General features: G+C 39.3%; 1 protein-coding gene across 3 annotated transcripts; it reads right to left on the bottom strand.

The window, feature by feature from the left end:
* Window positions 1-109: 109 nt before the first annotated feature.
* Window positions 110-27,989, bottom strand: hook3 (hook microtubule-tethering protein 3). Of its 3 annotated transcripts, none has more exons than XM_071466719.1 (24): window positions 27,773-27,989; window positions 20,132-20,217; window positions 19,752-19,824; window positions 19,479-19,529; window positions 19,135-19,267; window positions 18,933-19,000; window positions 18,639-18,701; window positions 18,006-18,089; window positions 15,132-15,295; window positions 14,872-15,012; window positions 14,228-14,315; window positions 13,968-14,081; window positions 13,711-13,821; window positions 13,271-13,355; window positions 13,106-13,175; window positions 10,406-10,546; window positions 9,880-9,967; window positions 7,376-7,410; window positions 7,149-7,231; window positions 6,842-6,942; window positions 6,601-6,705; window positions 6,089-6,160; window positions 5,288-5,424; window positions 110-5,115 (listed from the first exon to the last, which is right to left on the bottom strand). In XM_071466719.1, exons 1-24 carry the CDS (start codon window positions 27,827-27,829, stop codon window positions 5,103-5,105), a joined length of 2,163 nt encoding a protein of 720 aa, XP_071322820.1. In that variant the 5' UTR covers window positions 27,830-27,989; the 3' UTR covers window positions 110-5,102. The 3 variants fall into 3 exon arrangements, with proteins under 3 accessions (XP_071322820.1, XP_071322819.1, XP_071322818.1); XM_071466718.1 differs by having other exon boundaries at window positions 110-3,662; window positions 27,773-27,988; XM_071466717.1 differs by having other exon boundaries at window positions 110-5,424; window positions 27,773-27,986.

The following is a 27,989-nucleotide window of genomic DNA, read 5'->3' as shown; positions in this document are numbered from 1 at the left end:
GTGTGTAGTGACTGACAGCATTAGAAGAAGATTTACCCGTTTTATACTGGTCATTGTGTTAATGTAATGTTATAATGTTCATGTAAAAACTGGAAAACAGTCGAGCAGCCTGTTTTATACAAGCTTTATTTACAATGTCATCTCCAAGTTTTGCAGTGTAGGAAGCACATCAATAGGTCCTCATCGGACAGATGCTATATGAAGTCCATCTACCTAGACGTGAGTTTTATTTTCTCATTCTCAAATGGCCAGACACTTCCTCTACCACTGTCACATAAAGTATGTACATAGTGTGTTTGTACAAGATCAATATAAAACTTGGCAAATGGAAGGTTATTTGCTACTTCAATATGTAAAGAAAAGTTTTCCAATGAGTAAAAAAATACAGCAAACACTGCACTCATAATAAGAGTCTGACCTGTTAACAGCCTCATGTTGTTTGTGTCATCTCTCTAATACACTTTTGACTGGCTCACAGTGCAGTTAGCACTCAGGTAACACTAGGAAATACTGGGTACTCATTTTAGCTTGGGCATGTAAGTAATACACCCCATTATTTTTGGAAACTGCAATCCTCATTTAGAATTTTGTTCTCAAATATGAATAATGAAGGATTTTGAGTTACAGCTTGAATAGTACATCAAGGTGTCCATCTTTCCTTCTCTACTGAGAGGACACCGGCGTTAATAAGGTCTGAAAGTGGCCCCAACTAACTGACTGTGAAACATTAGTTTCTCTTGTTATATTACTGCAACTCCCTTACGATAATCTTTCCCCCCACTATCTCATCATTTGCATCAAGGTAATATTACGAATATACACAGACACACAAAAGCAACAAAATACAGTGGCTGACTTGAGGGTGGATAACAGGGAATAACATAATCTGATTTCTCTTCAGGGAGATATTAAATAACAAAAAATGCCCCCCCCCCGATATGAATTTGAACATGTCAACCATACAGTGGATGTGTTCCATTATATACAGATTTCTTACCAAACCAATGACTTGTGGGGATGGACGGTTAGAAGAGTTCTGTGTAATATAACTTACAGCTCAAACTGTAGATGTTAATGGCAACAGATTTACAAAACAACAGAGAGAGAGAAAAAAAAAAAAGATGTCAACTCTTCCCATTACAAATGAATTTAGACTGAAAATGTTCAACTTCAATACTCACTTCTGGGACACAAATTTAGTTGATGCCAGGATATAGAATCTGATTTGCCCTTGTTTAACCAAGATACTTAACCAAACATCTGTGCTAATGTCATTTTAATGCAAGTTAAACGTGCATCCACAACAGCTAATGAACCCTTCTCCCCACAAACAAGGCCCCGGTCTTTGTTTCCGTCACTTAAAACACAAAAAATATGATCATTATAGGGTAACAGTAAATTCACTAACAATTCAGTGAATAGAAGTGATAAATGTGCTTTTTTGCTGATGAGAAAACATTCATTTTCAAATATGACAAGTTTCTTAGCACAGTAATTTCTTAAGAAACTTCTCTTCCTGAAAAGACTGGAGGTAAATATAACCTTGCACTGTTTTCTCCAGTTTACACTGATCTGAGCCGACACTGCTCATATAATAACCGCTGTATCATTTTCATTAGATGGACACAAACACTACACTATTACAAGCCTTCTCCTCCTTTTGTTGCATAAGACAAGTATTTAACAGTATTTTGATGCCGTATGGAAACTTCACCTCCACTGTAACAGTATAAGTGGTGATATAATAATACTAATATATAAAAAAAAAAAAAAAAATGTAACAAATCCATTGTTCAAGCAGCAAAAGAATAAATAAGCCATCGAGATAAAAATGCACGGCATGAATTAAATCAAGGTTACACAACATAACAATTATAAGTAAAATAGGTTAAAAACAGAGAAGAAAAAGCCCTCATTAAGCCTACTTCACCTAAACAATACAAGTCAAGATATTTATCATGGATGAGGTTTAAGATTATCTCAGACATTTTCTTTTCTTTTCAAATAAAACAATAAATCTGGTCTTTAAAGGCAATGTGCCTTTAGTCATAAGGAGACCAGAAAGTATTTTTTAAATCATATTTTAAAACAAAGGCACTAAACTGGAGCATTCAACCTTCTCTCCCATTTAACAAATTTATGCATTTATGCCTATAATATGCATATATCCTCAGGTCCAGTTGTTTATTTTGAGTCTCTCTCATCCTTCTTATCAACATAAGCTCTGGAAGTGAAATTTAAATAAGACAGTTATTTAAAAAAGCTACACAAAATATACACACAACATCAAATTAAGTTTCACTATTACTGATACTATAATTTTGTGTCTGATGTAACTCATGTCTTGCTTTGCGGTTAACCCTGCATGTTTGAGCAGTCAACTTCTATTAAAAAGTAATGCCAAAACCTTTTTGAAATTGTTGCAATCATTTTCCCTTTCCACATCTTTTAACTGATTAACCCTTTCAATCCAACTACGTCAATGTGCTTTACATTAGCCTACATGAGCTAATGTAGAGTTTCACACCACTTTTTTTGAATAGTCTGATGTTTCTATCAAATTAGCATTCATTCATTTTTTAAGGTATAGTGTAATAAACATGTGACAACATGCACTTGCTTGTTACTAGACAAATCGACAACAGTCAGCTACAATAACACTACATGATGTGTATAAATGTGCACTTTATCAAGAAATAGATGCTACACTGACATTAAACTACAGCTAAAGAAAAATTGCATGTAAGCTTAATGGGGGCTTTTATCCCATATAACAGTATATCTGTAACATTGTTATTCATTTAAAACACTTATTTTGCCGTCCTATGCTCCTACTTCAAACCGTCCAAAAGCCTACAGGGCAACACAATAATGCCCCATACGCTCTCCTTTAATCAATAACTTGTTGTACGCTCTAACACTTGAGGTAAAGCACTCCTAAGATGCCATCTAGCAACACACTGAGGAGAGGCTGGGCTGAACCATTGCAGGAGATAAACAGTCTGAGGTTAAAAGGGGTGCTGTCTTCTTTTTTGTTTTTCAGACTAATTTGCAGGCGACACCTCTCAAATACTTCTCCCTTACTGATGTCATCAGTCCTCAAAGCATGGAAACAGAAACAGATGTGGAAATATGTCACTGAGGTATCCAGAAGCAGCTAGCCAACATCAAGTTGCACACAAGCACTACAGAGAAGACCCTATACTGCGATATACTGCCCCCGTCCTAGGTCTTTGCGACATACTAAATGTTGAATAGTAGCAGACTTGATGCAGTGTGGAAGCGCAAGCAGGCATGTCCATGAAGAGTAAGTAGAGGGGGGTAGAGGAGAGGAGATGGAGAGGATAACAAAGAGCAAGAGAACAAGAGGAGTAAGGAGCTGGAAGGGTGGAAAGGAGTTTAATTGGGGGAAGGAGGGTGAGGGTTCTCTTTTTCCGACCACATCACTCCTCAGGCTTGTCTGGAGGTTACAATGCATGACACTGCAGAGGGTTGTTAGTGCTCATGCTGCAGCTGGGTGCGCTGGTTATTCACACGCTTGAGTCAATGCAAAGTCATGCAAACAGTAGACAGGCAGGTAGTTCATGCATCGAGCGCCTCAGCCTAGCCCAGCCACACCAGGCTTGGCAGTTCATTGGTGTGCCAGTCATGCAGTGACATTGCTGTTGAAGGAGGAGAGAGAGAGAGAGATAATGGTCAGATGACAGGGCCTGTTCTCTTCAGGGCCCCGATCTTAACAGAAACACAGCAAATTAACAGGGTTAATGCAGGTGCATCATTCACGATGTGCCTTAAAAAACAACAACAATGTTAAAAGAATGCAACAAAAGACAAGTAAAGAAATGATGGGAACGGCTGCAACAAGCGGACCTATTCAAAGTCGCATGGGCAATACTGTGTGGTGCTTTTTAAAGCACCGTAACACCTTGAAACACCTTTTTTATTAGGATTGCAATCAAGTGATTCTAAAATGATATGGAAAGAAAGTCTGCTTCAATGTACTGCACTGAATAAAGGCCTCCCCTTTGCTGACTTGTTGGCATTAAGGGCAACCTACAAACTAAATGCTGTTTCAACCAAACAGCCACACGATCTAAAATTTAGGAAATACTGCACCTCACGACTGGGCCCAAAAGTCTGCAGTGTTCTAAGGATAATATTGACCAAATACTGCGATACATACATTTAAATTTAACATTATGGCACAGAAGGTGTTGTCAGAGACAACCTGGTAAATGCTGGTAAAGGTAAAACCACGTGAACTGATGCATTTCTTGCTTTGCTTGACCGTGGCTCCTTAAGAAACATAAAGAAACCAGTAGCACACTGATCTTTGCCACAATCTGCCAGCTGTGGATTGCACCTTCTGAAACAACTTTACTTTTCCTTTTTCCCATGGGAGAAAAATTACCTTTCACAGTTATTGCTGCACTGTTACCACCCAACAGTCATGCTTTTTTTTTTTTGTTTTTTTTTTTTCAAACCACGTAGTTCCATTAAAAATCACTCAGACCATTTCACAAGAAAATGGAACATTTACATGTGATGACTATACATCCTCCTCAACATATTCCTTGCTCTATAACACAATGACAAGGCAAAGGAGCAACTGTCTGAAAATATCTTAATTTGAATCAAGCAAGTGTAACATTGACACATGTAACTGGAAACTGCTGTTTTTGTTTCTTAAAGCTACATCAGAAGAGTTAGAACAAATAACGTGGGACAGAAAATCTCAACTCAAGCTAAAAAAAAAAGAAAAAAGGATGAACCTCAAATGTTATCACAGGTAGAGATGTGCATAAATACTGCATGAACTGGTAGAGTGGATCCTCTACACAAAAATGACAGTAACTTGTCAAGCGCCCTCTCAGCCTTGGGGTCCAGATTACCCGCCTGGCAAAAGTTTGCCAGAGAGTACAGGTTGAGGAAGGTCAGTGGTTGAAAGGGATGAGAGGGTGTTTTTTGGAGTGATTAGTCAGACCCTACTGAATATACTGGGGGTGAAAAAGGTAGAAGCCTGGCATCGCAGGAGTCAGAGGGAAAATGTGCTTAGTCAGGGAAAAAGTGGTGCAAGATTTGGGCAGCCTTGCCTGGCATCTCTACCTCATGGATCTGATCAAGAAGAAAAAAAAGATAATCAATAGGCAGAATGCAGGAAAACAAGAACTTCCATTAGAAATGAATGGAATTAGAGTGCCTTAAAAAAGGCACCTCTACTGTATGCAAGTTCAGGGGATTTGTAAGGTAGTTTGTCGCAGTATTTTTCTGCCCTGTTGCCATCTACCTTGCGGTAGCGGGCTGGACGTGGCCTGGATAGGAGCGGCGTGTGCTGGTGGCTTGTCTCTGCCGGGCCAGGAAGGACTGACCAGACCCGGTGTTGGCGAGTCGATCTTCAGCTGCCTTCTTCTGCAGAGATATACCCTGGGAAAAGATACACAGGAAGTCTTATGAATGGTCACAACAAACAGTCACTATCAGTATAGAAACAGTAAGTAGATGGAGATTAAAAAGCCCAGTATAGGTCAGAACTTATGCATGAGCACTAAACTGTTCCAACACAGAGTAAGAGAGTCACCACATAATTAGCTATAATCAGTCCACTAACCTTGATGCATGAGAGAGAGAATTGGCTCGAACACAATATTAGTGCAAATCTAACACCAGCTATTGATCAAATATGTGACAGAGCAAACAGTGCCCGTCAAATCTTGGAACAGTCTCTGCTGCCCTCTAGTGGTTGAAATGCTTGACGACTTCATGTTTGGAGCCAACATCAAAAAGGGTTTTTTTAATAAGTAAGAGAAACATTTACAGTATTAAAATTAAACACGTAAAAAACCGTGTAATTCCACGGGTTACATAAAAAATAATATAAATAGAGCTGCAATCGCAATCATCTTCTGGACATTTATTTTAAAATAATGTCTGTTCTTCAGTGCATAATGATTTTTGTGTATTATTACTTTTCATGGCCTTAAATACCGGCTGTACATGAGTGTGTGCTACAATTAAAAAGCACAGGAGTCAAAACTGGTGACACAGGTGACTGGTGTTACAGTTTCAGGCTGTGTAAAGTCCTTCTTACCATATTGTACCAGGCTGACACAATCAGCTTCTCCTCGTAATCTCTCTGGCTCTTTGTCTTGTCCATCTCTTTCTGTTTGGAGGGAAAATAAACACAAGAATTTTTTTAAGTTAAGAGTTAATCATTCCACTTGCTATTACTTTAATATTTTATTTTTGTTAAAAATGAACATCCAGTATATCATTATTGATGTCCCACAGCAACTGGTTTGCTGTGTGTAACATGAGCGCCCTCTGCTGGGCTCCTGCAATTCTACCAGCCTGCTGTACACTGCCCTCATTCAATTTCTGGAGTTTATTACTACGAAGCTGGCTGTGAGAAACCTAATATGAATCTGTTGCTATCACAATAAACGTCCGGTTGGCACCATAAACTGTGATGATTGTGTCTGATTCATCACACAACACAAGAGAAAGTACACAACTGCTCCAATACAATACAATCTCTCAGATCATTTATGAGTCGACCTGATGAATCCACTCATTTCTGTACCAGACCATCTAAATGATTACCTCCAGTGAGTGCAGCATCCTCTCCTTCTCCTGCAGCTGGTTCTTCAAGGCCTGTACCTCTGGACCTGAACCCTGGTTCTGCTTGGGGTCCAGGGTCCGGATTACCTGGAGAGGACACATTGAGTCACATCACAATCACACAGTTTTCCTGTTTATCTACATCTACAGCAAGAATTCCTGGTTACAGTGCAGTGTGCAAAAGATATTTCAGTGGATCCTATAGCAATAAAAATATACTCACACTCTTGGCTTTTTCGAGGTATTTCTTATATCTCTCTTCCATCTGTTTCATGTCCTCGTCTTTCTTTTTCAAGGCCTCTTCCAGCTCCTCCACTCGTTGGGCTGAGAGGGAACAACATAAAAGATTTGGTGTGATCGTCCTTCCCTGTGCTCTTTTTGAACTGAATAATTCATACCATTGAGGCGACATCACACATTAAATGATTTCAAATTTAAAAATGACAAGAATGGATAGCAAGAGAAGATGAAGGTCAACAGAGTACAAGTGCACTTCACACACTCCGTGATTAACAGAGCTCCAAACTCACAGCTGGCGTTGTATTTAGGCTCCATTTCGTCGATGAAGGTGTTTTTCTTCAATAGCTCATTGTTCAGCTCTCGTACTTTCTCCCTGATGGAAAGAACAAAGCACTAATTTAAAAAAAAATTTTGGTCTAATTTTGTCAAATATTTCATGTTTATCAGCCCAAAATTAAATAACAAGGACATTTGAAATTACTAAGTAAAACAGCTCAGGGTCTGTATGATCACTTACATGTGCTCCTCATATTTCTTCTTCAGAATGGAAGACTAAAAAAGACAAGATGAAAATAACGTTACATATATCTTCCATCTTCAACAGTTTAACAGCCACTCTGTTGGATAAATGCAGGAACTGCAGCAAACGTCAATCTTTAATTTTTATACCTGCGGCCACTTTCGCCTGTAATATTAGTCCCTGAAATTGTTCAGTTCCACTCCATGATAAATTCTGTAGTTAGATCGCACTTGACTACAAGTCCCAATATCTTATTCTCTAAAAATGTGATATATTTAAAATAATGACAATACATTATGCCATTTTCATAAAGTGCAAATGATCATGAAAAATTCTGTATTTAAGTAGCAGATTGAATACAGGTCCCACCAACAATAGGATTGGGCACCTGGGACAATGTGTGCAGCAACATAGCAAATTCTTTTACATGGTTTGTACAAGTTCAGCACAGCGCCTGTCTGGGCTAGGTGAAAAAGATTTGACAACATTCCTGAACATTTCCCATGGCATCCAACAGAGGGAAGTGTAGGGTCAATAATATTTAGAAAATATTATCATAATAGAGAAGTGATGCAGCCACCAAAACAGCACTGTGTGGGTGATAACATGATTTTCCAGGGTGGATAATCACAAAGAATAGTCACAATTAAATGAGTGCTCTAATTGATTTATATTTTGTTGTTTTTTGATCCTGTGTCCATAGGCGGTACCACAATCCATGTGGTATGTAAGGTGTTGTGCAGCAAGATCATATGAAAGATGAAATCTGTAGAGCTCTGGAGAGAAGACTGCATGCTCAGACTGGCTCTAAACTAGAAGGCAACAGCATCAAAGTACGAGGAGAGGTGGGTTTCTACAAGGAGGAAAAATGTACATGTAGCATCTGACTAAGAACCTATTAAAGATGCCTCTCTATTTCTAACAGGAAAGATATTGTACTTGATAATGTCAACACTCAGCTAGGGGAGAAGTGACCCTTATGTCTGTGTAGCAACTCAGTGTAAGAAATGCATTAAAAGCAGTAAAGTGCTCTATACAAGGTTAAAATCAAATGATTCTTGATGTATTTCTGGCCATCAAAGTAGAGATTTTATCTGCAAACAACAGTATCCTGGAGTTGTTATTTTGATGTCTACAAGTATCACATATGTTTAAGACAATATTGGCTTTGCATTATGCACAGTTTCCATAACTTGCAAATTTATTACATTCTGAGTTGTGACACTTTGTTTCAAGAAGTTGAAAGACTAGGTCATGAAAGAGCAGAGTGTAACAGAGGGAACTTGTCGGGAATCACAAAGATATACTTACTATTGTCTGACAGTGGGAGCATTATTTGAAAAAAAGCAAATAGGCAAGTGTTTAACTGGATGGCAAGAATCACAGACCTGCCAAATGTGGATGGGTTTATGTCCATACAGTGATCTGTCTCTCCCATCTTTGCACCAAATACCACCTCCTTACCTAAATGACTGAAACTATACTGATAAAAAGGTCTTCGGAAGGACTCTCCATTATTGTGTTGTTCATTGAGGAAAACAGTTTTGCATTCTCTGTTTATTGTGTTCTCATTTTTATAAACTGGACTGCATCTATAAAATACTGAAAATACTGTAAATGTTCTGTTCATCTTGAGTGAAAAGACAGACGGTTTAATTAAGACCAGTAACGCTGGCGATTGAAAGAAAAAAGGGTTTTGATCAAGGCTAATTATTTAGTAAAGACACATAATGATTGTGATAAACAAGCATGCTCGCTCTCTCTCACACATAAACCTTGTTGGGAGATGCTCCAAACCTCCTCTTCCTACATACCAGTCGTCCCCTACTAGAAACTGGTTTGAGGGGACAAAGAACAGAGAAGCATGGAAAATTTTTTCTTTTGTGTTTCAGGAAGTTAAATATCTTAATATAAACAGGAATAGATTTATGTAGCAGATTTTTCAGCTGATATTTGTGGATTTTATTTCTTAATCAAAATCTGTTCAAGTTGTATTTTTATGATGGTCTCAGGATCTCACATTTAATTCATTCACTGACACCATCAGGACTCTTAACCCAGTCATATGTGACTAAGACACAAGGCTTGTAGCCATCCCAAGAAAACTAATCATGTTCTAATGCTACAGGAGAGAAATAATGTAAACGCAAACACATAAACAGAAATAAAAGAGCATGGATACAATGGGGTTTGGAAATGGTTAATGTTAAGAAGAGTTAGTAATAACAAAAGGAAATCCAAAGTGATTTTAACTGTTTTCTACACACTAGGGGGAACTACTGTGACAGTCTGTAAAACTGTTGCCTCATTTTGCGAGTTACTTCTTTTAGATAAAAAGTACAAACACCTTGAGCCCTCAGGAGGAGTGGTGTACTGCAGACTTGTGGATGATCTTTATTCAACAGGTGTGGTATGATGGGAATTTGACCTTCTGTGGTTGTTGCCAACATTTCAGCTGGTATCGCAGTTATGCACACAGACACAGACACTTCATTACTTACGTCATCTGCTTTGGAGCCCTGTTCCTGAAGAGTCTTCTGTAGCTCCTCTACCTGACTCTGTTCCTCCATCAGGCGCTGATTGATCAACCTTGATAAAGTCAGAAAAGACGAGTTTGACAACACAGTTTTAACAAAGCAATGAACAAAGTGCAAGCTATACAGTAGCAGATTAAAAAAAAAAAAAATCAGAGGTAGACTTCTGGTTTAAAGGTCACTGACTGAAGTTGCAGTATAGACAAAGAAAATCTTTGTGGGGGAACAAATGGGAAATCGATCCACATTCCTACACAGGAAAACACAATCTCAACACAGTCACAGCACGGCTCCAAAAAACTACATGAACAAATCAAGAGATTCTAGGAGGAAAATATTCTCTTTGCTCAATTTTCACTCAATTTCAATAAGATACTAAGAACAAATGTGGTAGTGTTTTTCCTTGCTTCCTTCCAAATGCTTTGAATAATTCAGACTCTTTTCTTTTGCTGTTAATGCTGCTAATCTACATGTTGCTGTGCTCTTTCCTGACCTGTTCTCTGTCTCCAGTTCATTTTTTCTTCTGTTGGAATCCTCCAGTAGACTCTGCAACAGTGCAATCTTCTCATTGTCTGATCCCTCCTGGGCCAGCTTTAGCATCTTGTTCTCATGCTGAAGACGTATCAGATGTTCTCTGTGAAAACACACTTGAGAGTTAATTCCTGTCAAAAAACACTGATAACTGACCACATTTAATTGAAACAATATTGATTGTTATACACCTGCACTCAGCAACCCTACAGAATATCTAACTGTTTATCTCTTTCTTCCTTCATATTATAATGGATAATGGAGCTTCTGTGGGCTGTACTGTAACAATGTTGTATATGTGCTTTTTGCGCCCATAAAATAAGAGTGCACCAACAATACCCCTAACCACATCTCACTTTAAGGCCAACATGCCCATGGGTGCTCTGATGGGTGTAAGTGTATTTGCTATTTAAACTAAACAGGAAATGGGAAAATGGCAATTGCGTTGGTCTGAAACTAGCAAAGACACTTGCGTTGCACTTGGTGCCAGGTGTAAGATAGTGCCCACAGCGAGAGATGGTAATTTATGTTAGCAGTTTGCAAACTTAATTAATTCTACAAACATTTATTATGCAAACAGAATTATGCAACAGCTCCAGTAACACTACTGCAATACTGCTGTAACACTACGTCAAACTGACTGATACTGCCACCGAGTAGCCACTGTAAGTTGCACTGTCTCCCTGACTCACTGTGTCCTGATGATTAAACTATGCCCAACTGTATTCCAGGTTGCATCACTGCTCGTGTGTTTCCTCTCTGCAGTCTTTAGTGTCAGTGAAACGCAGTTAAAGTCTGCCAAATCAAGAAGTTAATATTCAAAGTTGCAGCTGGTTGAATGTGCTGCTGTGCAGCTGTGTGAAATCGATCAGCTTTCCCTGAGCAGTCTTGTTCTTTTATTTATTTATACATTAATTTAGTTGAATTGCTGTGGGAACAGTTCGTGCACCTGCTTTCACTCGCCTATTTATTTTCTTCCCATAAAATAAGAACAAAAAAAGACAAACAAAACCGAACAGTGCACACAGTACAAAGGAGGGTATGTAAGGGGGACTAAGTCTTTGTACTCAGGTAAACGTTAAAATGACAGGTGGAAAAACAGTTGTTTTTGAGTGGGACAGAGCAGGAGGCATCTGATACTCAGGCAGCGTGGAAGTGAAATCAATTTTGGATAAGAGGTTTACCTCAGGGCTCTCTATGTTTTAGAGGTTTTTATTCACTTTTATGAATAGCTTGGCTTTCTGAGATAACCCAGATTGCTTCAGTCTATCTACTCAACACATCAGATTGGATTTTCTTTTTGACAGCACTGAGCACAGGCTGTTTATCGAGTCTTGTGTTTTTTTTGAGGGTGTGGCTGCTGACTTCTGTCCAACTGGAGAACTGGCTAAATGTTTCAAGACACACTCACAGCTGCTGGCTTGTAAAGGTTAGGCCAAAGAGGGCAAATGTGAGTTGAGAAGAGGTTGCAGTGCAGCTTACTGAACAATAATATTACATCAACATTACTGGATTTCTTCTGGTGCAGTTCTGAGTCCTACTCTGCAGTAGACTGAGAGAATAACTGTGTGTCCAGCTGTTTTTCTGGCTGTGCTCAGTTTAAAGAAAACCTGACTGACAAAAATCAACTCCAGATGCTGCTCATAAAAGCAAAACGTTGAATTACTTCAGATTTTCATGCTCACTATTGGACACTGAACTGACAACCAACAGGCATAAATAAACATGAATCACGAAAGTACCCAGTTAGCAAATTTGTATTTCACACACTGTTCTTCTCTTTAGACATCTCACATGAAACATTGCTATTGCAACATCTTACTTTAATCTTCGAACACTTGCAGGATATGACATCACCTCAGGACACAACAGCTTTTCATTACCTCTCAAGTCTAATGAATAGCTTGGACTGGTTTCATTTTTTTCTCAAAAGCAGCTTTTGGCAGATTAGGATTTCAATGCAAATCCACATTTTTCTAGGTTCACAAGTGCTGAGATAAAATCCAGGGACTTTATGCTACCGGCAGAAAACCCAACCCTCTGGGAGAGCAGCAGTTGGGCTGATGTAACTCACACGCAACTATTACATAACTCAGTACAGAGACAGCTCTTTTTAGGACAAACTCTCTCTACCTTAAAATGGCAGAAAAAGCAGGACGAAGCTAGAGACCATCTGGTTGCAACACCACAGACATATAGACACACACACACACACACACACACACACACACACACACACACACACACACACAAAAGCAACATTGAGAGAGGATCTAACTCTCGGTCCCTGTCATTGTAAAGCACTTCTTAAATCTTTTCCCTCATCTGGACTCATGTGCTTTAACTTGCATCTTGCAACACCGGGTCCAAAATCTTAAACAGAACTTTTTAAATAAATGTCTTTTGCATCAGAATATTCAGCATTTCTAAAACTCACAATACAGGTGAATGTTCTCCCATACAGAAACTGAAATCTTCTTTCATATACTTTTACCTACTTCACTGTGATATTTCTTCCTCTCTCAATCATGATATTTACATTCCTTTACCTAACTAAGCTACTGAATATAAATGGACTGAATGATAACTGTACTCAATCAACAACTCTATATCACTTTGTTCTCTTCTTTAAAATCACTCAAGTGGGGTTCAAATGTCATACCGAATCTCTGGGGTGGTGATCTCAGCAGCCAGCGAATCAGAGCCGTCGTTGCTGACCAATGGGAACAGACCTGGGCAAACAGATAGTGTTGTTATTACAGGGTAAACCCAACTTACTTAGGCTTGATCAAACAGGCTATACTAGTGGCCTAAACTCTTTCTTTACTTGATGTAAGCTGTCCCTCTTGAGCCTGGACACAGTGCAGCTCCTCAATAGTCTCCTTCAGCGAGTCTCTCTCTGTCCGCATTCGCTACAGAAGGTCACAGAGAGAAAAGAGTGTGAATGAGAGAGAGTGAAAGTGAAAGTGGAGGATCTGGAATGAAAGTTCTCAATGTACTGAACGCCAACAGAATTTGTCATTTATCAGCCACTTAGCAACCATTCTTGGAACTTTGTGCAACTGCAGCATTTGCAGGTTATTTACAGACTCTGGTCTTACTTTACTCACAAAATGCTAAATTACAAAATTAGGCACATTCCTCTGGTTCCATCTTTTCCATCTGATTCCATCTGAGAACATGTAGGGTGGGATGAAATGAAAAATGTACATTTATCATTTTATCAGCTTAATGAACTTGTTTATTAATAAAGTGAGTTGAACATACATCTTTTTCTTTTTGTAGGGAGTCCACTTTTTCTTTGACGCGTTTGTACTCAAACTCCATCTTGTCAGCCTTTTTAGACTCCTCTGAGAGTCTGTTCTGAAGCTCAACCACCTGCACAGAGACGACAGTTCAGGAAAAGACGTTATCTGTCAGATTATATATACATGTGTCAAAGCATCAAAGGCTGCGTTACACAGTCCAGCCATGTACATTATGATTGTTGCATGTGAAAGTCAACATGGCTTTCGTTTGGGTACCTGTCTCTTGTACGTCTCCAGCTGGCCCTTGGCAGCATTTGCCTTTCGTAGATCTTCTTCCAAACCGACGTTGGTCTGCATTAACGCTGTGTTCTTCTCCTCCATCAGCTTTATCTGAAAAATAGCAGAAATATGAGCTTCATTTGTGCTGCTCTGAGTAATGAGTTGTAATGTGAGAAGACTTTGGTAAAACTCTACACAATAAAAAAATATATAAAAATATATTCAGTTCAGTCTGTTGTCTGTGTGTGACTGTGTACCTGTCTCCTGAGAAGTCCCATGTCCTCCAGTTTCTTCTTGTAGTGCTCCACTGTGCCCTCCAGCTTTGACACTTTGTCTGATGAATGCCTACGAGGGAAACAGCAGACAGTTTCATTTTGTGATGTTATGTTTACAATGGGGCGGAAGCAGAAAGCTTCACTAACACTCTGTTTATATAGTGACACACCTGTATCAACAGATATCTGAAATAACAGGATAGTGGTTCAACAATGCATTATTTGTCTTTTGTTGTCTCCTGTTTTTTACTCATCTTCACATCAATCAGACATTTGATGCAAGACTTACAACTTTTTAATTATAGTTCCATCTTCATGTTTTCATCAAGCTGCCAGAAATGCTTGTCAATTTGTTAAATGCTTTCATGGGTAATAAAAATTCAGAACAAACCCATGGTTATATTACCTCATACACCTTTAGGATAACATCAGTGCTGTTTCAATGCACTCTAACTATGCACACAACAGAGATTATTTGTAACACAATGAATGCCAATGTTAAAACTTGTGATTCTAAGGGATTTAACTAGATTGCTGTGAACAACAATTAGAATCTCTCTTGTTCAGTGTGCTTTACTCAGGTAATCACACTCTGTTGAGGGCTTAGATTTTGTATTCCAACTTACCTAAGGACATCCATCTCATCCTTGAGAGACTGGGCTTCATCAGCCAGCGACACGAGCTCTTCATTCTGTGACTTTACATCTAGAAGTTCTTTTTCAAGCTCCTCACAACGGATCCGGTAGTCGTCTTTTGCTGCCTCCAGCCTAAAATGAATAGCAACAATAACTATCTTTCGAATCTGAAGATTTGTGACATCAGCATCAGTAAAATCAGCTCTCACTTTTTATGTCACAAAATCTCTTTCCATATAGCAACTCCACACCTGAAAGTTTCTTCCTGTAGTTGCTCCAGTTGTGTTTGCAGCTGGAGGTGTCTGCGTCCAGCAGGGCTGTTTATATCCTCTATGGAGTCTGACTGGTTGAGTCGCTCCATGAGGACCTGGTTTTCTGCAAGCAAACTGCTCTTCTCCTCTTGCAAGGCTGCCACCTGGGAGAGGAAGGGTGGTGAAGAGGAGGGCAAAGAGTGGAAATACATAGAAAAAATACACAAAAGGAATAGAAAGGGCAGGAGGATATGGTTCAGTAGTGAGACAAACGGAATCAGATGAATATAGAGAAGACAGGGATTTGGGTTACAAGAAAGGTGAAAATTAAAGGAAAAGGCAAAAAAGGGGTGACGTGGAGGACAGAATGATAAAAGGGAGCACGAGAGGTGAGGGATATTAAAGAGAGAGAGAAAAGAGAGGGAGAAAAGGGAAACAAGTTAGGAGGGAAAGGCACTAAAACTTTCAATTCATATCTCTCAAGCTACATGTAACAGTTCTTTACAGCATTCAGTCCACCAGGTTATTCACAATCACTGCAGCATCAACGTCAGTTATAAAGCAAGGACACAACAAACATACAAACCAAGAAGCTCCAACATTAAAGAGGGCTACATATGGTTTGATGCTGTCTTTTCAATGTGATAGACAGGGAATCAAATTCTCCACACAAAGCAAAGCAGAAGCTGGTTGTTTTCACTACCACATACCACATTTCTAATCCCTGATTGTTGTTGGATTTGCCAATAACCCTTTTCCAAAATATTGGGACTTATAAATAAATGCAGTGACCTTTCTCTGAGCCTAGACTGGTATAAGTGATAGCCACAAATCACATAGCAACTGTAAGAGAGTAGGTGAGAGGGATCTTATTTAATGTCTTCTGCCTCACAGAACAGCAGTGTGGCAGTACTTTAAGTTTAACTTGAGACCTGCATCACTGTCTAGACTTGTGTTTAATTCAAGGTTCCAGGAAAATTTAATGATTGTGTGATTTTTGGTAGACCTACAGGTAGACTCTAGACTCAGAGACTGAACTTTGCTTCTTACACCTGTAGAATCTATTTTGTAGGATTTTTAAATTTATTCACAGGCCATCAGAACATGACTAACTATGTCTGCTTTTTTATTCTGTTTAACACTCTCATGTGTAAAATGCATGCCATTTAAATGGCAGTAGCATTGTTATGTGGAAGCACTCTGGGAGAACTTGCACGGATGTGAAAATTCTCTCACTGCAACAAGCTTATATCACATCAAAGATGTGATCAGAACAGCTGAAAAAGCAGGAAATAAGGCGGGGCTCAAATATTCACTCTCAAAACCGGAAATTCTGAATTCCTATAAGTATTGAGTTAAAGTATGTGAAATGGTGCTACTGATTGCTTACTGGCCATATTTTTTTCTAATTAAAAAGGGCTCTTGATGTGTACTTCCAAAAGAGAAAAAAGCCAAAATATAACATAAAATGTGAGTAACATACAGTGTGTAAATATTTGACATATATTCAACAGTTCTGCCATTTAATGACTCCTTCCTCTTGGTCCAAAAATCAAGCTTTTCCTCGTGCTGCCTACTATAGCTGTGGGAAAGCATGAAACACAACAAGGTAAAAAGGCAGGAGGTTACTGTCAAAGGGGTGACACACCCACACAAAACTGCAGTTGTGGCTGGTGTGCCCCAAGAGGACCACGTGTATACGTGTGCACAAACACTTGTGCACAAACGTTTACACCCACATGCACACAAATTTAGGAGAAGGGGAATCTGGATTCCAAAAGGGATGCTGGTGCAAGCAGACTGAAAAAAATCCAGGACTATTAGACACACCACACACCATGGATGGAAGGAAGAGACAGAAAGAAAAGAAAGTTTGGATTTACCCTCTCTTCTAGCTCATTAAACTCTAACCTCAGTCTATCACGCTCCTCTTGGACATGGAGGGCCTTTAAAGCAAGGCACACAGTATTGAAATAGTCAGGAAATAAGAGGAAACTGATTGAACACAACAGGAAAGTAGGCAACCCTTTAAAGTACAGCTCCATTTTCCTGCAGTATCTGTGTCATTCTTTTGAAATAATGATGAAATAATGTGACAATGATATACATAAATCAGCTAAACAGCTGTTTTGATACCATTTAATTAAAAAAAAGATGCAATTATGCAGAAAAGGGAGTTGTTTTTAAAGTGTAACCAAAAATAGCTGTAAAAGCACAAACTATGGAACCATCAGTCAGAGAGTAAGAGATGTGAAAACACTGCAGAAAGAAAGTCAAAATAAAACTTAATTGGGTGGATGTGAAAATACTGTGCATTTATAACAGTGTTCCACTGTATGCTATGATATATTCAACGGAACTGACTATTAACTACATTACTGCAAAGTATAACTAAAAGAAAAGTGCTAATTTATCCACACTGTGTTTCACCAATTTAATCTTTTTAGATAAAGATTAACTGTCAAAAAATTTCACTGTCTTGAGAAAATATTCATGTTCAAGATTAATGACTAATGCCTGATATTCAAGAGTTTAAATTATACATTTGACTACAGCAGCAGACTATTTGCATAATAGTATTCAATCTAACAATACTGATGTTTGATTAATTTAATAATACTAATTAACAACTATGAGAGAACTACCAGGACAACAATTTCAACCATCTATCCTAATGTCTCGTTATTCACACACACTCACTTTTTAATAGTGTGAATATGTAATAACCAACCTGTCAGACCCACTAGTGGTGTTATATGTTTCAGGTTAGGTTATTCAGACATGTGATCGATTAACTGGACACTCTGCTATGATGCAACAAGACTAGCGTTCAAAAAGCTCAAAACATGGGGTTTGGCACTGTATAAAACCAACCTGCATGTCAAGTTCACGACACCTCTGGGCGATCTCTTCCTTGGTAGCCAAAGCGTCATTCAGCTCCTCAACTGTCTTTTTCAGCTGAAAACATAAAGAGAATCCAAGTCAAAACCACACACACGCTGGAACTGGGGATATACAAATATAATTACAGAAAAAAATAGTCTGAGGTGTTTTCAAAGCAGTTTGTATACGGTAATGATGACTTAGTGGTACAGCGGTTCTGCTGAAGCAAGCTTTTCCACAGATCCAGCTGTTTTACAGCTCTGTGACCACAAGGGAAGAGGGTGAAACATGGTTTGGTGGTCCTGTTTTGTAGTGACGGCTCTGTATAAAGAAACTGGTGTTGAGGTTTCCGTTGAAAGTCCAGATGCTGGAGGATGTCCCATTTCAAAGATTTTAATACTTTACCTTAAACGTCAAGTCTATTTAGTCCAGGACAGTTACATTAAAATTGTAATATTTTTGAATTCTAGGCAGTATGAAGAAAATGTAAAGATGGTTTGTTTTCACTACATGAAACTACAAATTAAGGTGTTTTCTTTCTTAATATGAGATCGTATTGATGCTACTGTGAAAACAGACCTGGATTAAGAGCCACGCCTGTGAGGTTCAATAATTTCTCCATACCTGTCTGTCTAGATCCACATATGAGTCATTTCCTCCCATCACTGGAGTCTCTTTACTCATTAGCTACAGAAACACACAAAAATAGGTTAATGGTTAGAAGAAGTTGATTGCCTTGTCAATCCTGTACTCCCACAGAATTACAATCTGACCCTGCAGCTGTGTCATCCCAATCCCACCTGCAAAACCTGTTTTATGTTAAAAATCTGTCTGACCAATCCCACTTCATTCTCCATAATCAACTATTATCTGCAAATACCATTTTCTCCAGGTCTAAAAAGCATCATGACCGTCTACCTCTTGGATGGCTGTCATGACAACATGCTGCACTGACTCCTCCATCATCATTATGGTCTGGATGTATTCTAGAAAAAGAGACATAAGTATGAGGTGAATTCAAGCCTCTGAGTGAGCTGTTAACGCAATGTGATATCAAAGAACATTATTTTCCAATATAAACTTCGGACAGACAAACACACACAGAATATGGAAAATGCACCTTGTTTCTGTTCACAGTTGACAGCGCAGCCCAGTATAAGTTGGAGCATCCTCCCAAGTTCTGCTGCATCGGAGTGTTCTCCAATGAGGTTAACGTCTGGTAGTGTGAAGTCATTGATGTGCTGGCCTAAGATCTAGACAGGAGCAACAGATCTTTTTGAAAAAATTATCTAAATACTTCATCATACGAAAATGAGATTTTACTTTATTATTCTTAAAGGGATGAAGGGGGGAGTAGGCAGTCACAACTTACGAACATACCAGCAACACAATGGCTTAGGTCTGAATGGTTGGTACTGTTCACGCCTTTTTAATTTCAAAACAAATACAGTAGATTGCTCTTACCTCCTGGTTATAGTCTAGGATGCCTTTCAGAATTTTCTTTAGATTGCTGACCTGAAATAAGAGAGTACTTATGAAGATATTCACCCAAACTTGGTGACAAAATAGCAGTGGGATCAACTCAGTCATTAGGAACATGCAAAACCAACATACCTGTATGATTGCTATTTTCTAGATAAATATATTGTTCATTCACACTGTCATTCAGCTTATCGAAAAGAAAAATACCTAAACCATCAATCTTTTCTGTTAGACCAAATAATGTCTGGTTCTTACCTTTAACCTCCAGTTGTCTCCAACCTCTGGCTTGATTCTACTAATCCAAGCGTCATTGAAATACACTACATCTCTAAAAAAAAAAAAAAATAAAGACAGACATAGAAAGTATGAAGTGATTTTGTGAATCAGAAGAGCACAAACAGGGTGAAAGGGCATCTTCCAAAGCTGCAGGTTTAGGAAGTTGAATGAGGAAAAGGTTGGACCTGTGGTGATGGAGTGCCAGTCTTACTGAATGTTGCGCTACATGTGCTGTCATGCATTTCAGAACACGTCAACGACAATGTAAAATAACATAGAAAGATTTTTTTTTAATAAACATGAAACTGATAACAAATACTGCATTTTCTAATTCACCAACATTATGGATGAAAACTCACATTTTCTGTAGAGCCTGGGCCATGACGACACCGCTCGTCAAGTCTTCTACTGTCTTGCATGGAGCCTCCACTCCAAATGTCTGGATCTATACAACAAACAGACACACACACACACCTTTGAGTGCTGGGTGATGATAAAACATAATAAAACTATGTAGTTTATCAAGTTGACCAGCAATACAATTTTCATTTCATTTTGCAAGGAAAGCTACAACACCCTCCTTTCAGGGACACCCCATTCACACTCACAATTATTCACATTCACACCTGGAAGCTGCCCAATATAACCGCATTCTTACCTGCCAGCCACTGAGCTGCTCCATTAGAGGAGTTGGGAGTTACATGTCTGAAGGGTACCTCAGTGATGGTACTGAGAGGAGCAAGTGCTGCATAAAATATATTACTGTGTGCACCGAAGCAGAGCTCACTTACTGTTCCTGCAAATTTCTTCTCAACTTTGTTTATAATCGTTGCTCAGTTTCTGTTATGTCACCTCTGTCATTAATTTCAAATATTTTTTCTTCCTGTTCAAATATCTCCCTTGACGTGTCTTTGTTCCCTCTCTACCCTTCATATCCTTCTGTATCTTTCCCTCTGGACTTAAAGTCTACTGCCCAGAAAGAAGTGACTATTCTTCAGTCTACATAACAACAGTCAACATGCCAAAAGAGGAGGGGGAAACTGAGAGAAGGAATGTTGGATTTCTGACAGGAAGAATATGACGGGGTTGAAATTCTGCCTGCGTGTTGTTCATCGTTATGTCTGCCTCGATTTTCATTACGTGGCTCAAATACAGCATGTAGCTCTGAAGCCCTGTGTCACTGATCTATATGTGGCAGCTGGTTTGAAGTGAACTGACCAGATCACTTTAAATCAGCTTAAAGCTTGATATAAGTATATAGTCACATATGTTCAACTTGTTATTATTTCCAATATAAAACTCATTCAAAGTTCTTATGACTGGAAAGATTTGACTCTGAGAAATAGCTCCAAGTCTTAGCAAGAATATGCCATTTCACTTGTTGCTATCTAAACCAATGGCTTTGGAAATACTGGCTGTAGAACTGTTAACACAATTTTCTTAAAATAAACATGATGAATAACACCATCTCCAATTACTGACTTGAACTAATGTGAGTATCTATTTTAAACAACTTTAAATAAGTATAAAAGATGAAGTGAGTTCACTGCACTTGATTTGCTTCCTTTTTAATTCTTTAGAATCAACTATCTAGGTCTGAGATATTGAGCAAAATTTTTTTAAGCCACAGAAAAGCAACTCAAAGCATTGCATTATCATTGATGAGCAAAAACAGAAGGGGACACCAGTAAACAAGAAGACTATTGAGACTCAACAGGAAAGGACACACTTTGCATGGCATGAAACTGCTGCGCCAACAACAAGTTTAACTCGAAACATTGTTTAAATCAACATCTAGTTTCTAACTTTCAACCCCGATGACACCTACCTGTGTCTGATCACTCTCAAAACATCCATATTTTTATTCTTATTTCTTTTAACTAATTTTCAGGATTTCCAGGCAGCCAAGTAGCAGTAAGATACTGTAGCTTCTCCCTGTATCAACCAGGCAGCTAGTAGCTAAAGCCAGCCACTAGCCCAGAGCCAACGCACAACAGAACCAAAACAATACCCCCCACTTATATAACACCAATTACCAGTGAGAGACTGAGAAAAACTTACCCACTTCAATTACCCACACAGTGTTCACTCCATAATCTAACCAGTTCAGCTACAAAAGCACTGCCACATTCATACGACAGCACAAGCAAGATTACACCCTTTGCTGTGATGCTGTTATCTTCCAGAGTTTGATACATTCTGACTTCCTCTGTTTAGATACTGTAAAGACACAATAGTGGTGAGCGAGATAGCTCTGTTGTTTAATATGTATCATGTGGAGAGAGTAGGAATTAAACCATGGGTGTTAAAAATGTAGTATTAAATTGTTGTTTCAGACAACAAGATGTGAAATGAAAGATAACATAATACATAAATAACAAGAACCAGGCCATCACAAACACACAGACAACCAACAAAGGCCTTGACAGAAACATGAAAGAGCATCAACAGCTGTCAGATGCACATTGTTATAATGCATTTGTGAGAATGAAATGAATCAATGGCCTTTGAAAAATAATATGCTTAAGGTCAGGTTGGAAGCTCTATCAACACTTGGCCCATGCTGGTGAGTGAAGGTGATAGATCAGGTCACCTTCAATCTATCGGCTACTTAAGGTCCAACACATCCAAAACTACTGAATCGGTTGCATTTTGTGGACTGTGTATTTAGCTTTTGCAGGGCTCTGTAGGTTTATTTACATCGTAAACTATTGTTCCCGAGCAGCAATTCCTTCCCACAGCCACGCGAGCCCCACGTGCTCAGTTACATCAACAAAACTGCAGCATACATACCACTGCATTACAAAGCCTTTAAATGTGCCCATGTGATGTCTCTTGAAAAGCCACAGTGGAGCGCTGCAGGTGAGTGGCTTTATGGTGTTAAGGTCACTGTGGGGTACCAGCTGTCAGTGAATGAGTACAAGAATTAATAGGAGCCAGCCAGGATTTGTTGATTTCACTTGTACCATCAGGATTCTATGCAGACAGCTCTGGTCTAAGCCATGTCCACTGCGTCATCGGGATCACCTCTCAATCAGCTTATTATGATCACATTAATCACTGAACCTTGAAGCACTGACCACCAAGTAAAAGGAGGTCAACAGCCACTACTGTATATATACTTAAATAATATTGTTCCCTTCATTATTACACAGGACTGTTTTAATAGCTACCCTGTTGTGGTGCTCATAGCTATTAACTAGACTTTAAGTTTTTCACAGCAATGTCCATCTGAACCAGTAGACAGGGCTCAAGACAAAGGACGTCCTGTCATCCGAGGGACAATAGAAAATGTATTTGGGATGAACAGAGATCTGAGCCGGGACACCTCCAGGATAAAAGGATATATAGCCTATAATTTATCACTTACTTAGTTAGCAAATAACAAACTGAACCAAGCGCCGAGCTGAAGCACGTGAAAAAACTATCACTCAGCGGGAGAGCTGAGATGTTCCGGTGCTGAACTCCTAACACTGGACCATCTACCCCCTCAGTCACAGCTCATTAACAGGACCTCACTGATATGTCGTGCTGGATAAACAGAACATGGAGTGAGCACTGAGAGGTCTTCAAACCTGAGTCTGAGGTAACTGACATATTTTTATTATCCATTGAATTAAAATAGTCACCAGCTGCTCTGTAACATTACTTCTTAGCATACTTTACTGGTGGTGTCTAGGCTGTGTGTGTGTGTGTTTATTAGCTAAGCAAACATTTAGACAAATTCAAATATCATTGTGGTATTTTTGTTATCACAGTAAACAGCTTGTACGTGAACAGCAGAGATCCCAGTTAACCCACGAGTCAGGCGATGAAAATATCACTGATTAGTAGCGGATTTGTCAGTGGCGAAATGATTCATGTTCTGACTAACAACAGTGAATACCAGGCAGGGAGCGGCTGATCAGGAGGCACGGGAAGATTCCTGGTGGGCCGAGCTGATTGCAGGAACGAGGGAGGGCGAGAGGGAGAGAGCTTGGACAATTAGCCCGGTGGAGCATACCGACACTGTGGCTCTGTGTCGCGTCATCTCCCTCACCATCTCCCCAGATAACTACGTTCGGTTCAGCCCTGCGGCTCTGTCCACCCACTCACCATTTATGCGTTTAGGGCTTTATCATTGTTTAAACACTGTGGGCTGTTGCTGACTTGTTTTACATTAGTAACAATTTAAAAACAAACAAACAAACAAACAAACAAAAAAAAAGGCTGGCAATCTGAGAGAAAAGAAGTTGAGTTCCAGAATAGTCTGGATGTTTCAAGTAGGCTAGTTGTTGACCCAGCAGCAGTTACTGTGCAGACAACAGACAGGAGGAGCAGAGCAGCAGAGTGGGTTCAGGACCACAGCTCCCAGTACAGCTCCCACAACAGGAATCTAGTCTGAGTTTATTTATCAGGATGGTGTTGAGTGGGTTTGGTTTCTGCTACTAAGCTAAATAAAGTCCTCGGAGTCTGTGTGATCAGCTCAGATCTACAGAATTGTATTCCAGAAAGATCCGGTGAAGGAAGAAAATTTGTCTGGTGTTGAATTTACTGCTGTACTGTTCAGTCTGGACTCTAATCTCTCACTCTCTATAGCTACAAACGTATACAGAGGAAAGTAAAAATAAGAGCCACAGTTTAATGTGCCAGTTGTTCTATTTCAAGTATTGTTCTAGAAATCATCCTAATTCATCGTCTATTTACTATGTGATTCTTGTAAAGTGTGACACAGGCTACATGTGATGGTGTCTCCAGACGGGTTCTGGTTGACAAGTCCTCCTGGGCCAATTTTTATTTCCACTCCATCCCTGAATATTAGGAAATACTAAGAACAACAGACACCAATATGTTTTATCAGGAGCAGAAACAGGACTGCAGCAGGCAGCACACATCTAGCTTTCTAATTTAGAAACCAAGAATCTCTGTCTGTCTGTGTGTGTGCATGGCATTTTGATTTTGGGATGGTTTACAGTCACTTCGGGAAAGTTAAAATTGTTTTTTGGGACAGTGGTGAAAAATCTTAGTCTGGAGCCCTGCAATAGTTGAGACTTTTGACCTTTGTAATGCTATAATAATGTAAATTTTCTGTTTACTTTCCTCAAACAGTATTTTAACAATCACTACTTCAGAACGTGAGACTTTTCTTATACATAAGCCTTGGTAATGTGGGTTCTTCTGCTTTTGGTTAATTGTTTTCATCGCATCAATATGTGTGTGAGCTGCAAAGTGATGATTGAAAACCAATGAATGTAGCAACAAAGCATCACGAGACCTGAGGAATTGGGCTGTTCAAGTTTAGTTTAAGATTTGCTCATTGTGTTCCACAGTCTTTCTAGATTACAATCAGTATGCTTTGATCACATCATCTATAGCAATCTGCTAAAAGGGCTTATATAAGAATGCTTCACCAAACTTTGCCTTTCCCATCATAAACTGAATTTCTTTACCTATTAGAAATGAATGCGCTCCGTTTTGAAAAGCCACAGAATTCATGCAATTAAAAAAACATAACCAAAAATTATGTTCTTGAAAACAATACTTCAATTAAACCACAACAGAAGTGTGGAAATACACTAGTCACAAAGACAAGGCAGACTGAGGTCAAAAAAGGAAATCCACACCTACTGGTTTGTGGAAACAGTTTGGGACGGAGAGAGTAGAACTGGAAAAAACATACCTCACATGACTAGTACAACAAACTAGGCTGCAGAACCAGCTTTGATTCAGAAGGGAAGTGATCAGTGTGAAGAGAATGCTTGTGAAAATACTTGTCTAAATTATGACTGTCACGGGTGCCCAGATGTCCACTTCAGAGAGCATGCTATATCAGCCAGCTCATTGGAGTTGGGCTATAGCTCTGCGCAACTAAAATGAAGAATTTTCTCATACACCAAAAAATTTAATTGATCATTATTTTCCAGTGACTGTAGTGTCATGAGATAAAATTTTATCACTTACATCGTATGATCTAACGAGACTAACTGGTTTGTACAACGTGAAAAGCGCTCATAGAGCAACTATACACTCAGTTGTCAGTTTACTAGGTACACCTAGCTAAAACTAATGCAATCTAATACATGCAGTTCTACCTTCACGGCAGTCATAATGTTCGGTTTATTTATTGTATTAGAGAGGTGTAGATCCAACTGTATGATCATTTTTGAGGCTGCAGTTTGTGGTGATGTTAATTACACAGAGAGGTGTTTCTGTTATCTATCCTGCCCTTATTGATATAAATGAGTGTAACACAGTGATTTTCAGCTGACAGATTTAATGGTTAAATCCAAAAAGATAAGTTGTCTTGACTGTAACCCACAACATTTCCTAACTCCTTTTTATTTATTTATTCATCTGCAGTAAGACAATGAACACAGGCTATAAAAGTAACAGCTTGCTGACACATTATTTCAGGATGTGAGACATTATATTTTTTATGTGGATGTGGCAAGAGCATTTAAGCAGCCATTATTTTGGCACTCTGAAACCCAAACTATAATAATAAACAAATTGTTTTTTGTTTCTACGCATCCTTTAAATCAAAACTATGCGGCCATCCTCTTACACTGACCTTAAGCAAAAACAGTTGTCTGGATATCTCCACTGCTATTTTGTAAAAGGTACAGCCCAATGCCTTGTAGTAATAATCAGTCACACTGTGACTTCACAGTTAACAGGTATGTGAGGAATGTTTGCCTGCCACAACATTACTAGGAACTATTATAAAAGCCTTTCTGGGTTGTCATGCATAAACAAAGCTATGACAACAAGAGGAACAGGTGACAGTGATGCGCTGGCAGATACAAGACGGAGATTAGCTGTCAACTACATTTTCAAAGTTACCATCATTTTGAATGTATCCTCCTCTTCTCCTTCGAAGCTTTCACTTCCAGCATTTTTACAGCATTCATACTGTAAATGAAACACTCTGAAGGGCCTTCTTGGTTTCACAAAAAGGAATCCACTAATTGATTTCAAGCACAGCTGACTGACATATGAAGAGGCACATGACTATGCAGATGCAGGGTAGTTTGCCTGTACTGGCTCCATTGTAAGCAACACCACATGCATGTTTGCACTATACACTGCTTACGTTTACGCCAGTAGTGTATAGTAAAAACATGTATGCACAGTTGCCATCACCCATTATCTCAACCAGTCCAGTCACAATTCTGCTGAACATGTGTGACACGAACAGTGGATGTCTATCTGCTCAGCCACCATATGGACATCAGCAATGATCATTCTTTTATCAGACGTGTCAGCTTTAGATTAAATGTTGCATCAAAGCCCCGAGAGTCAAACCCAAATCATTAACACATTATCGATACCTTGGTACTATGCCAACCACATATTTGATGAATATGGCCCCAGCTGCATTTCAATGTAAACACGCACCAAAAGGTAGCACATGATCCCACAGTCTGATGCTTTTTTTCCCCACTAAGATCTCTGTTTTAAAGATTTGAGCCAAAGGAAAAAAAAAAAAAAAAAAAAAAAAAAAAAAACGCCTGGTGAACTAGAGTGCATTTGGAAATTTTAGTCAGAAGAAGGAATGGGGAAAGAAAAGCGGATGTAACGATAGACAACAATGACAGGAATTCAGACTCAAAGCAGACACCGCTCTGTAACGTTACACTGTTCGCTCAGTCGAACCACAACAAGGCCAACGTCTCTGCCGTTAGGTCCCCGTTACAACACTCGACGGGGCTTTAGGCAAAGTTGAGCTTGCTAAACGCCCGGTTGCACTGAGCTAGCTGGAGCCAAAATTGTAGTTTTTCCTAGATAGGTGGTTTGCTGGCGGCTAGCAAGCAACACATCAGCAGCTAAAGCACCAAACAGCTGGCCTGCATACGTAACCAGCGTGAGCCCGTGTCATTTTCCCCTGGTCTGTCCCGTTAGCTCATCGAGCTAGCAATAGCCCTGTGTGCTAGCTCGCATCGCCGGCGCCGGAGAGCTGTCGGTCAGTAAAGAAAATTAAAAAAAAAAAAACCCAAAAAACTTCGTATTTGATCACCTACCCATGTCAAGAGGCTTTCACAGAGTTCCATTCGGTCCAAGGACTCCGATGTACTCATTGTTATTTAACGTAGACTGACTTTGTGTGGCGAACTGAGCCTGAAGTTAATATTCGGCTTCATACACTCCCGAGGTCTCCTGCTATCCGTCAGCCAATAGTCGGCTCCGCTGCACCGCTACTCCGGCGTCTGCCGGAGGAGGGCTGGGTGGGCGGAGTCT

The sequence above is a fragment of the Trachinotus anak genome, unplaced genomic scaffold (genome assembly GCF_046630095.1).
Source record: "Trachinotus anak isolate AG129_WGS33_773 ecotype Australia unplaced genomic scaffold, CSIRO_AGI_Tana_v1 ptg000028l, whole genome shotgun sequence".
Taxonomy (NCBI): domain Eukaryota; kingdom Metazoa; phylum Chordata; class Actinopteri; order Carangiformes; family Carangidae; genus Trachinotus; species Trachinotus anak.
This window is presented reverse-complemented; position numbering and strand designations above follow the sequence as displayed.